This window comes from Lepisosteus platostomus, chromosome 4 (assembly GCF_059453375.1).
Source record: "Lepisosteus platostomus isolate fLepPlt1 chromosome 4, fLepPlt1.hap1, whole genome shotgun sequence".
Lineage (NCBI taxonomy): Eukaryota > Metazoa > Chordata > Actinopteri > Semionotiformes > Lepisosteidae > Lepisosteus > Lepisosteus platostomus.
This window is the reverse complement of record NC_142614.1, coordinates 53,630,648-53,644,273: the sequence shown is the minus strand read 5'-3', so window position 1 is coordinate 53,644,273 and position 13,626 is coordinate 53,630,648. Positions and strand designations below refer to the sequence as shown.

Below are 13,626 nucleotides of genomic sequence, written 5' to 3'. Positions count from 1 at the left end.
CCTGGTCTCAATTTTCTGCTTTGCCTCTGCAGGTGTGAGAGGTGCGAGCGGAGCTTCACTCAGGCCACCCAGCTGAGTCGACACCAGAGGATGCCCAATGAGTGCAAGCCGATAACGGAGAGCACAGAATCAATTGAAGTGGATTAACTGATTGACTGGCTGGAATTAAACTGCAAGGAAAGTCATGATTAAATGTCACGGACACTTAAGCAAAACCAAAGATTTCCTCTGAGCAACTTTCAATCAGTCCCAGAAAACCAAAAGCAGTAATAAAATAAGTGAGATGTTAAGAGATATTGATCCTGGCATGGATGAGAGACTAGGATGGGGCGGGGGAAGAGGAGTGTGCGTGTGTGTTGGTGGGTGGATGGGGGATTATTTATTTATGACTTGGGTTCCCAGTATTTTAAGTGGACAAGAAAGCTGGGACTGCACAGATACCAAAACACCCTGCTTCTGTATCAAAGATTTTCTTACTATTATTTAATACCAAAGTGACAAGACTATTTGGGGACTACATAAGATACCCACATTACTGAGTGAGAATGCACAATAATTTTTTTATTGCATCGTTTCTTAAGCATGATTTGAGAAGGTACAGAAAAATTGTCCCTTTATGTTTCGCCTTGATGTGGATATCATTATAATAAGATGTGATATTTGAACTTTGAAGGAATAATTCTCAATGTAAAATAGAAAACCAAAGGATATTTATCTTCCATTACACTCGTATAATGTTTTGTGCACTTTTTAAAAATGTCTACTTTTTTTAACTACGTCACAGGAATGTGTAAAACTAATTTAAAAAGTCTGCTTAAATTTAGTGTTCCAAACACACTGAAAACAGTATTTTATTCAGTGCAAATGGAAAGTATTTCCTGTTAAGATGGATTGCAAATCTGTTGTACCTCATGAAACAACTCTGCTGTCAAGCTGAGTAGCATCCTAAACATCAGAGAGAAAAATAACAATTTATTGAGTTTTGTCTAGGAAAAGGTATCTTGATAATGGCTGTAAAAAGTTTTATTTTTTAAAGTGACTATACATTTTAGGATAAACCATTTTCTTTCTGTGTAAAAAGTTTTAAATATAATCCTGGTAATGTAAACCCAAAACAGAGAGAAACCACTTGATAATGATATTCTACTTAAGCAATTCAAGTTTCAATAAGAGATGATTGACATCGAAAGCAGATTTACTTTTTACTCAAAAGAACTTTCCAATTTTTACATTGACCTGGCTGAAATAAGGGAGGCAGCCAACTTAATGTAAATCAAATAAATGCACTAAATAATGACAAAAATGAGGTTTTAATCCTGCTGGGTTATTACGTGTGGTTTATTTTTTTTTCTATTTGATTTTTTTACTTTATTTTGGAGTGTTTAGTAAATTCTAAACCTTATTTTGTGTTATTTACAGCATCATGAGTTCAAATTAAATAAATACTGTACATCAGCTAGGCTCTGATTGATGAGGAGCTGTGAAATGTGTGAGATAATCATTAGCTTTAATGTATAGAATTGTACTGTCCTTAAATTTATAGTCACTTTAACAAATCACCAATGGGGCTTTTTGTGTAACACCAATACTTACTGTAGCTTTCACTGCTTATATATTTTTTTTATTTTAAAAGGCAAAAATTGGGCCAAGAATTGCAATCAACAGTCAGATTCAAAGAATATAAGCGAATAATCTTCACTATTTATATATTTTTTTGTAATTTCTATATAAACATTGTAGTGGATGTACAGTATTAAAAATGAAACTTTGGCAAGCATTCAAAAAATTTCACTGTATTTCTGACAAATAACTCACCTTTTTTGCTCATAAAAATCCTTTTTCCAGACTGTATTCCTTAGTATTTGAAATACTTATGCAAGGACTACCAGCACAATGCCAAAGCAAGAATATCCTGTATATATGCATTCTAACTTTGATGACTTCAACTAAACATACCAGCATTCTTCCAGTGCCAAAGAGAGTAGGAAATACACTTTAATTTGGAGACATATATGCAAATTCACACTGATTATCTATTCTGTTACCAAACTGTGGGTGTTGTACATAATTTTAACCTTTTACCTGTGTGTTGAAGTGGGCAGCTGGGGTGCTTTTGCCAGACTGTGCTATTATTTTGAAAAGGGAATCATCAATGTGTTTTAATTCATGTACTCAGTGGAGTGTCACCCTCTGAATTCTGATGTTCTGTGTCTCTGATATCTGCATCCATTAATAGTAGTTAAATGGTTAAAGACATGATATTATTTTCATGATAAGAAGCTTTGGTTTTTACATTCCTGACTGTTATTTTTATGTACACCACAGAAGATTACAGATGCTTTTTGCTTGTATTTTATTATATATTATTATTGTCTGTTTAAAGCACTGTGCTCATTTCATTGACTATTAAAAGAGTGGCAGGCTTGAATTTCATTTTGCTGTCTAATGCTTGAATATAATTTTAATTTCATTAACTAAATACTGTAGTCACAATCAACTTGCCTAAACCTGATTTAATTTGCTGTGGGAATGTCGGGGATTTATGCTGTTTTAAATTCAGGTTTTAATCAATTTATGTGTTATGGTAAAGTATAGCTTTCTTCCAAAAAGAAAAAAAAATCCCGACAGGTATTTTAAACCAGAAAGGCTCTTTCTATGTTCAATATTGCATTGCAGTCGGAAATTCACTATATTGTTACCATTCCTATAGAGCTGGTACGCAGCCATTTGCAAATTATTTCAATCAAAGCAGACATTAAAGAAGTCTCTTTTTCACATGTAATCACCACAGAAACAGAACTCTTAAGGACCTTATTTCTTCATATTTACTGTTCATAAGCCTGAGACAAGCCATGGCTACAATAGATGTAACCCTGATGGTGTAATGCATTGTTTTCATCTGGGACTCAACAGTAACTGAAGCAGAAACAGAAAATATACACTCAGTTTCATGTGATTGCTCATGACTACTTACTGTATGTTTTGACCATATTCAATTAGGAAAAAATGCATTTTGTAAAATCTTGAATCTAAGTATCCAATTCAATTTTCCATTAATTTGTAACGATTCTGTAAATTAAAATTTAGCCCAAGTGGTATTATAATGATTACCTATACAACAGTCACAAAACTGACTAAAAAAGGGGTGTTTATAGGGTGTGACTAAAGACATTTAAGGCAATGTTTTTGTACAGTACTGTATATATGTCAAATTTATCTCATTAGAGTTTCATTATGAATACAGTGTATGCTTAAAATGCGTCTATCATATAATCTTGTCTATGTAAGCCCATGCAGTGTTCTTATAGCTATTAATTCAGTTTACAGGAGAATGAGAAGACACAAGATATATTTTAGATAAGATATAAGGAAAAATAAATAACTACAGGGTGCACCTGTGATTTTCATTTTGTCTCTCCCAAACAATTTTATACTGTATATTATGGTTTAATAGTGATAGCTCATCTTTTACAAAAGAAGTAGACAATGAATGTGGTGGCATAGCTTTTATAACTTGTGTGGTATTATCTTCAGCAAATCTGTTAATGTGTGATAATTTAATCCTCAATTTAAGATTTTTTTTGTTTGTTGTGTATTAAAATGTGTCAGTTTCCAGGCATATTAGATACTTTTATGCAATTTTATAATGCTAATTTGGAAAAAAAAATATTTCATACAAATCATAGATTATTTCTGTAGACTTACAGTATGTATACTGTAAAAAAAAAATTTGGGTGTGCTATTTGCTGGCTGAGAGAACATCTTCTGAGCAGTAAATTAAAACAAGGTCCTATCAGCAATTTAGAAATTGTGTCCCGATACTATTAGAAAGACAAAATGTTTTACAAGTCCTTGTGGTCTTGATAGTGCAGATGGGATACTTTACAGTATACAGTAGTATAGTATTTTGAGTTCAGGAGATACAGACAATACCCCAACAAGTATTGTATTTGAAACTTTATCAAAACTCAATGAAGCTGGACATTCCTTGCCTCTAATTCATTCATTGACTTAAGGGATAGGATCTTGACCTATCATGATAGGATAGGGATAGGATCTTGAGGATCATGAAAATGAAGTAGTCACCCCCCCAGAAGTTAAAACAATGGGTTGATGTGATAGACAGGTGGCTACTGAGGAATGAATGCTGAGAAGAAAAGTCTTAAGTCTCCATATCTGTGCCAATTACAAATATTCTACAGTCATAGAAGGGAGAGACATATTGTACAAGCTTGCAAAAACTTCCAAGTGCTAATCCATCAGGAAATCTCATGTACTCTTACTAAATAGAGAGAATATAAAATTAAAGACTGACTTTGGTCATTGTATATGATTCTAACAATGTTGTCACTATGCTAATACTTTAATATAACCAGAACATTGTTTCCTAAGAGTTCTAGTTCAACGTTTTCAAATGGTATGTTAACCAGTTTTAACATTTTTGCTTACAGCCTCAGTGGACTTAAATTGCAATATTTAATATCAGGTTCTCCAGATTCTTACATTTCCCAATGAGATAGAAAATAAAGAAAATTGAGAATTGGTTATTGAATAGAGGAAACAACAAGGAGAGAAACCCATTAAAGCCTGACAACCCTGACATGTCTATGTCCAAAACTGTCTTCTGAAATGTTCTTGCAAAGTGTTGTAAGTAACACTGCTCACATCACATCAGGCTTTGCAATAAAACTAGTGTTTGATTAGCTAGCTGTAACCACATTCACTTGTTTGGGTGTTGAAATTAAGATAAAATCAAGTACCTTAGACTGTGGGGCGAGCTGTGAAATTCGTTTTTAATTCTGTAGTTTAAAAACGAGTACATATTAAAATTATTTTATTTTGTCTGACATAAGAAATACTTTCTGTATTATATAGACCATACAGTATGAGGATGTCTCTATATTATAAAACAAACAACATTATCCATATATTTAAAGACAGAGAAAAAAATACTGAAGCCAAACGGTGTTTAGGAGATGGGCACCATTAATTTTACTGGATATTCGCCAAAGGAATTCTTTTTGCATTACTTGCCACCCTGGTACTTTCACAGATAGTACAGTGTTTCCAATAAAATTGTCCTGCAATTCCCGAGACCACACATGGTACATAAATTACATTCTAAATGCCCTTTTCCAGTACTCACAAGTTTCTAAATGTTTAATTCTGCCCCGACTAAATTATTTCTTTCCACTGCTGCTCAATGTGCCAGAAGAAATACAAATTTAAACACAGCTTACATCAACACCACAGGTTTATTTGTCTTCCACTTCTAGCAGCAGGATCATAAATTTATATTTTTTTGTTTAGGGGCTTTAAAAAGGCCCTAAAAAACTGGCAATGTTTTAAAACTACCCCCATTTCATTTGCACAATATATTCCTAAAAAACTTTTGTATCACTTGTGAGCTGCAACTGTTTTGTACAAGATGCCAAAATAAAATTCTTATGATAACCCTTGGTTAGACCTATGGTTAATGATATGATCAGAAATTGGGATTAATTGCTTATATCCAATTAATCTACAGTAGAGGCGGGATATTATCACATTCATGTCCCTCTATTAATATTTTATTATTATAATCCATTTCAAGGTTTATATTGTAAATGACACAACCTAATTTAAATTATTGCTGCTAGCTTTGAGACAGAAGACAATTAACTATAATAATAATTTATTGCACATATATAGCATATATGCTATATTTAGCATACGTATATATATATATTTCACCTTTTGGGTGAAAGGTTTTATCCCAAATCTTTTTACATATACTGTATGCTGTAGGAGGGAATCCACTTCACACACCACTGACACACAACCTTACTGCCAGCAGCCCCACTACATAGAAAATCAGGTCAAGGATAAAAAAATGCTTCTAGAAGAAATTCTAGATAGATTCACCAGACTCAGAGAGGAATTTAGCCCATGGTGGAAACACAAGGGTTAACACCTCTACTCATATGAACGGTGCCATGGGATCTTTAATGACCAAGAATAGGACCTCAGTATAGCCTCTCATCTGATGTACACACCATTCATCCTACCGAGACATTGTTTGGGATATGGTCCACTAACACCACTCTCAGCAGCAATATGGCTTTTCCCTCCCCATATTCATCATCACAATGGAAGAGTATGGAACAAAAGGCAAGTAAAAAGAGTTGGTCATAGTGAAATCATGTTAAATGTACCTCTGCTGTCAAATCTGATCACAAATATATTTTCTCTCAAAGCATCTTTTTTCAGGACATTTATCCATCAGCACTTTTTACCAACTGTAATTTTGAGCTCTACTCATTTTAACATCCGTTACATTTATTCCTTTTAAATTGTTAATAATACAGTATTCCATAAAAGCTTTAGCTTTACTTCACTCAGATGTTTCTCTATTAATTACTGCTAAATTGGTTTTTTAAATCTTTACCTTGAACTCAAAATGCAAAGCATCTACTACCTTCTTCATCACAGGAAAGTGCGAGGAATGTAGTCAGAATCCGGAGGTCATACCAATGAAATTGCCAGCCTTTGAGTGATTTAAGCAAATTATTCTCTTGAGAGTTCCACAAATTTGTAAAACAAATATAGTTAAAATTTCAGACATCAATCTCATGTTACTATACCATGGGAACAAGAGACCTGTGAAATGTAATTTTACCCTGAGGCCTAACAAATGATCACATGAAAATGATTTTTTTTTCTTTTTCAAATATACATGTGAATGTGGCCCAGGGGTTGAAAACTGGAATTTCCTGTTCAGGAAAATATTAAGCAGAAAAAGACACACTTTCAAAAACAATTAGAGACCAAGCAACAGGCTTTTTAAAAAAAAAATCCTCACAAAGCAGTAATTGGAAACATGCAATGCAGAAAAAGTCTATGAGAAATATAAATATTTCTTTAACCTCAATGAATCAAGCATCATGTCATTTATTAGCATAAAAAATAGTTTTCTAAGCATATAAATCCATGTTAAATACATTCTGGATATGGGAGCTTTGACTGTGAGAAAAAAAGACTAATCCTTATACTGTATGTACTATACTGTATATGTAAGAATATAAATGGATATCCACAGTCACAAGAAACAACCGAATGTAGAACAATAGCTTTAATAAGTAAAATACAGTTCCCATTTTCAAAACAAAGAAAACCTACACAACATGCAGGGAATCATTGGTGGAATTTGAAATTCAAGGATACTTACTGTAAAGACAGAACATATATATATATATATTTGTAGCCACAACAAAAACAGATAAAATAAACTACTATGGGATCCTTCTGAACTCACAATAGGAATATACTGTAGAGAAATCTACAGTAAACCAGAATCTTACTTCTAATAGAATGAACACTTGATTGTCACCCATTACTACTGTATAAAGGAACATATACAGTGTATAAAACATAAACTAGATATTGTGTCCCAAATGTATAAATCTCCCGTTAGATGTTCTTTTATGAGGACATCACAAACATTTCTAAAGTTAGTGAAATTGTGTTCCATCACATTTTGTTAAACAACAGAAGATCCAGTAGAGTTAAAAAACAAAAGAAGTACAAACACATTTAAGAATATGAAAAATATCAATATTTCAGAAAACGTATTTTATGTATGTGACGCATGTTTCCAAAGTAAAAAAAACATCAGTCCTTAATTAGTATATTTCCCAAGTTGAGGCTGTCTTAGCAGCACATCATCCAACAGATCTCTTGACGAGTCCAAATAAATGTTAGAGCAGGACTATCATGAGTTTCTGACTGTTTTAAGTTTCGTTGTTCACTATTCATAATGCGTAAATCATTTCAACATAATGACATTTAAAGCACCAGGCCAAACATACCGGATGCAAATGAGCGCATAAAAAATAATTCAAATGGATTATTTAAAACGCATAATAAACACAGCAAGAAAAGTGAACAGCAGCAATAAAGCGAATGAAAACAACAAAAAAAAAGTTTCGTTTCTGTTCTGATGGAATAAATAACACATTTCCTTACTGTGACTACCATAATAGGTTCTGTACTATACAACTAATCTTGGAGCTGGTCAGAAAGCTTTTCGATAAGGAGTTATTTATTCAGTGATACAAGGCCCGAGTGACTGAAGTAGAGCACTCAGGTGTTCAGGAACAAGTAATAGGTTTATTCCATGCTGAAAAAAAGAAGAAAGAGAACTCAACGTTTCGGCCGTGGAGCCTTCTTCAGGTGTGAGGGAGACGGGGCAGTAGGCAAAGGTAAAGTAGCGGGAGAACAAAGGTTGGGAGGGAGGAAGAGTGAGAGGCGGGAGCAGGGGACAGAAAGAGAGGCCAATCAAGAGGTGTGAAGTCAGAATAGGTGTAGGGAGGTGTGAAATGACGCAGCTACCCACCTGAACTACTAATGGCATCTTTTCCTGGGTGGAAAGATAAGTTTCAATTCACATGGTGGCAGTAAAATATTTTATGTTAGTAGAAGCCCTAGTAAACTAAGATCTACTTTCATCATTTTGACCAATCTAACCAACAGGCACTCCATATTTCCCTATTTTTCTCCAGTGAGAAGAGCAAGAGGAAGGAGGAAATATTTGCGGACCGCGTACGTATTTGGGAGGGGATGCAGATTTCTAAGGGGATACAGAATTTTGAAAGGACCTGTAGAAGAAGCAGCTATAGGACCTTTTGTTTCATACCTACCTACAGTTATTTTTATCTTTTTAATACCATGAATAATATATAAGTTTCTCTTAGCCATTGGCATGTATTAACTATTCACCAGGATTCTGCTCACTTGCTTGATTCTTTCACATCCGGTGTCCATATAGGCGTTTAGACCTACAGTATATGGTGTCCTATATCCAACTTTACTGGCATTGCTGCAGACAGAGCTGTAGCTCATGCATGTCTACATAGTGATAAAACTTGAATAAAATTGATTAGATTAGATAAAAAAACAACAATGCTTCACGCTCCTTATTATTGGATATACAATGGAGTGTTTTCATAGTTGATCCTGAAGTCATTTTGAATTTAGACAACCCTTGATTAGAAAGAAGAAAAAAGCAACAAAGATGAGTCTTTTTGGGATTAGATTTTCATATGTTAAAATACTGCAAACAACATTCTTATTAAATGGACTAGATGCTATTGATCAGGGATGGTCAACAAGACTCTTCATAGGCCACAACAACAACAGTAATAATAATAATTGATATTACATGAATGATGATAGTGATTATTATTCACTCTTTGATTAATAGTTGAAATCACCTAACTGCCTAAATAAGTCATATCACCACTTTCATGGACCTAATTGTTTGTTTATTGAAAAGGTCCTATAAAAACAAGTCTGTTGTAGACAATAATAAACAAAACTCAGCAATATTAAACATATATACCTTAGAGGATAACCCTTACCACATTCTCTAAAACAAAGACATTTAAAATGTTTATTTAAAAGCAAAAACGTGTCAGAATTATTAGTCATGCCTTAAATGGAACATAAATGAACTATTTGCTTTGAGAGATTAGACATTTAATGTTTTTAGTTGGCTGTCTTTTTTCAAAATGTGATTAAGAAATCTCTTCCCACACAATGTGGAATTGGCAACTGCGTTTTTGCGTCACGACTCACAGCAACAGCCTCTGTACCCACATGGGGAGAGAGTTGTACTTAGCAAATCAATGAAACATAAATCAAAATGTTCAGTCACAGAGTGTGTGGTGCTGGAGATGTGCAGATAGCCTTTGTTTATATAAGCTACATAAGCTGTCTGTGATGGGCTGTCCTCTTAAGTGCTAAAGATTCAGTCTCAGAGCTTTGGTGACTGTCTAAACAAGCCATATGTCACAATCTGCTTGTTCACATTTTAAAGACCAAATACCAAAACTGAGGTCTTTTCTGCAGAGTAATGTTGGAGTGTTAAGGTGGCCTGTCTCATACATTTGCACAGGGACAAACTACAAAAGGAACACTGCACCTAATTTTATTGATTGAAGGTTTTCTCATGTCCATATTATGTCACAATGATTTCTTCATCATTTTACCATTGTACTTTAAAGTAATAGGCTACTTTTTTGACATATTTATATTTATTAAAAAGGATTAGGTATACATAAAATACCTTAAAACCAGTTACTTGTGTATTTTCTAGCAGCAGTCTTAATGTACATAAATTTAATTGAGTTGTTCCTTGAAGGCCCCGAGTAAACTGTCATTTGCAGACTGATGTCACAGAGTGAAGAAATGGGTGTGAGACAACAGGTTGCAGGGACTGTGTTGACTTTAAGTTTGCATAGAAAGGGCAGTGCTGCCCTAAGGGTTGGTGCATTTCTTTCCTTGTCCTTTGAGCTCCCCATTGATTGAAGTCCCCCCTTGTACAGATGCACAGTAATTATCCGACAGTTCAGAGGTGACATGTGGGAGTGCAAGACTGGTCTTCTTGGGCCTCAGAGTGAGAGGACAGCTGTAGAACAGGGTCTAAATACACATAAGAATAGGAATAAAAATAATTGCTTACACTTTTATAGCGCTTTTCTGGACACTCCACTCAAAGCGCTTTACAGGTAATGGGGACTCCCCTCCACCACCACCACTGTGCAGCCCCACCTGGATGATGCGACGGCAGCCATAGTGTGCCAGAGCGCTCACCACACACCAGCTCTCAGCGGAAGTCCCCATTACCTGTAAAACACTTCAAGTAGAGTGTCCAGAAATGCGATAATAAAGAGGAGCATTAAGAGCAATAAATAATGATAAACAGGATCTCTGTTACAAAGTATTGCATTGAAACCTTTGTAGAAACAAATTGCAGAAATGAATATGAAATTAATTAAGAAATAAAATAAACAAGTGCATTCAATAACAAGAGAGGTGAGACCAGTAAAGATGGGAAAGTTTTATGAAAAAAACTTTCTGTAAATCAATTTGCCTATATCTCTACCTTTGAAAAGCTCCTCTCTGCTCCTGCCACTGTCACAGGGAGAGAGATTGCAATCCGAAGGTCTACAGAAGGAGTTCATAATACCCCCAAATTTTGCATTACCATTATTATCTGAGCAAACAGTATGTCTGTTTTGAGATCACTTCACCAACTCTTTTCTGCACTTCAGAAACATTAAGTACTCAATTCTGATTGGTCATTTTCTGACTGCCCCTCTATTAAGATAATCCACATCAGCAACAGAAAGAGCTGCTTTAGGAAGTTTTTCACTCACATTTGAATGCGCTGATTAAAAATATGTTGTGTTGCACATTGAAGGTAGCCTCGGGGCCCTAGACAGTCACCTAGTTCGCCTATGTCCAGGGCCAGTCCTGCAAACTGGATGGTGGGGGGAAAATGAGGGACCTCATTGTTCTGGGAGTAAGAGAATGCCAAAGAACAACCAAAGACCATGGAGGTTCTTCCTTTCCTTTGGTACGACCGAAGGAGGCCCACCAGGTCACCAAGCAGAGCTCGTTTTGGGAGAATAATTTTGCCGGACTTTTCCTTTGGGTTCGGGGTTTTGATAACAGGGGTCCAAGGCGTTCTTGATTGTTCTGCAAGTACAGTAAGTATCTCTGATGGATAAATTGTGTTAGAGTATGTGCTCTATGTGTTGGGTGGCAGTTATAGAAACTGTTGTGTAATCAAGATACTTTTGGGTGATGAGTAGATTAACAGACTGTACTAAAGTGGAATATTATTTAGGATGACTGTCCTTGGATACACCGATGCTTCCGAGAGATAAAAAGAACCTGTTGTGGGGGAAATGGCACCCTTTAAAATTGCTAGGTGACATAGTCAGCTACAAAGCAACAGCAGTTCCTGCATTTAGGGGTCACCAGTCGTGACACTGGCACATCAGTCAGTAGCTGGGAACATTGTTTCTAAATGGAAATATGCAAATATGTTTTTCTGTGCTATGGTTCTGCTCTTTATCTTCTTAAAGTAAGGGGTTTGTATTTACTGTGCTAGTTCTTTTTATAATTACATTTCATAAGAACTTCAAAAATCCAGATTTTTCAGAGTCTTTCTGTCCTATAGTTTCATGCCCAGTACTATCTCCTGAACAAAGCATTTGTGGAACCAGTTAAAAAATATCTGTGCCATTACCAAAGCCTTCTTATTTGACAGCCAATACATGTGCAACAGGTTCTTATTCTTGCCCTTTGGGTCTGCCGATCGGAAGAACAAGTAAGACTTTATCATGCAGCCAACCACATTGCCACACAAAATAGGAGGCCTTGAAATCCGGCACCTGCCTCCTGAGAAGGGAATTTTTCCATAAATACGTGATCAGCCAACATGTTAGCTTTATGTTGTGGAGAAAGAAGCACTGCTTGGGTTATCTAGCCATTCTTTCCTGGCATTGAAAGAAGATTCTGTGACTCCACTAGTCCTTTGCCACCTATTACTGTACAAAAAGGTTCATACAAGCTTTTCAGCTTCGCACATATCTATGGGCTATCGATAGGGACTCATTTGCCGATCATGTGTTCAAGGCAGATATTGGGTGCCCTTTCCATCTTTATTTGGGTTCACATGATGTGTAGTTTTAGCTGTAGCAGTTACACTCTTTACTACAGCTTCATGAAACTTGAACGTTGGCTTGTAAGCCTACTGTATATAGTTGTCTATAGTTTCATGTCATTTGCCAAACTGCCAACACAGAACTGGGTGCATTTGTTAAAATACAAACACAAGCCAAAATACTGTACAACAACACGACAGGGGCAGGGGGCATTACATACTAGGTAGACTCATCTAAAAATCCTTGTCTGTTGCGATGCTAATTTGAAAGCTGTTGCTCAATTTCATCCCGTGCTGCTCTTCCTGTTCTATCCAACACCCTATCGACAGAACCAGATAAACTCACAAATGTTAAAGCCTACCGTACATATTTTATTAAATACTAACTGCTTTTGCCATGATGAGCATCCTTTGTTGATGAGCATCCTACTGTTGGAGGAGGAATGCACTTCATTGCATAACCATAGGAATAAAGACAACTGCTTACATTTTTCTTTCCTTTCATTAAGGTAATGTATTTAATGTATTTTTAATTTTTTAACGTTAATAATTAAGATTTTATTAAAGAAAAAGTATGGCTTAAGTCAAGTCAGTTGTGTTTACTATGCATAATATCATAACTATTATACAATATAACATCATACACAATCTAAACATCATTAAACATATCAAAAGTGACCTGTTAGGTTAACTAGGTTTTAATGTAAAATAATTAATATACAGTAAAATAGTAATACTGGTGGCAATCTAATGCTTCTATACTGTTAAAAAAATAAAAATGTAAATGATTCAGGAGCCAGTCAGAGGAATTTAAAACTGTATAATCTTATGGGACTTAATTTTAGATTTACAAAGATTTCACCTCATTTTTCATTGAACACATTACATTCATACATTGAGGGATGTCTGCATACTGAAATTTTGTACTACACATGTATTTTATTTTTGTGTTTCCATAACTCCTGCACATTGTTGTATTTCAGTCTGTACTTTTAATTGTACAGTTACTTTACATTCTTAAGACTTTGCATTTCAACCCTGGAGAATGCTCAGACTGGGTGATGTAATTAGTGGAGTACCACAAGGTTCGGTACTAGGAGCTCTGCTCTTCCTCATTGGTATACAGTAAGTAT

General features: G+C 35.1%; 1 protein-coding gene and 1 long non-coding RNA gene across 5 annotated transcripts in view; one reads left to right on the top strand and one right to left on the bottom strand.

The window, feature by feature from the left end:
• prdm6 (PR domain containing 6) overlaps window positions 1–2,428 on the top strand; it is a 67,855-nt gene extending 65,427 nt beyond the window's left edge. For all 4 annotated transcript variants that reach the window (XM_088629862.1, XM_088629865.1, XM_088629861.1 and 1 more), the window contains one exon: window positions 33–2,428. In XM_088629862.1, coding sequence (XP_088485988.1) covers window positions 33–147 — 115 coding nt within the window. In that variant the 3' untranslated portion in view covers window positions 148–2,428. The remainder of the gene's footprint in view (window positions 1–32) is intronic.
• The window catches only part of LOC148673430 (uncharacterized), a 399,373-nt gene that overhangs the window by 304,199 nt on the left and 81,548 nt on the right, over window positions 1–13,626 (bottom strand). The gene's annotated exons all lie outside the window — the stretch shown is intronic.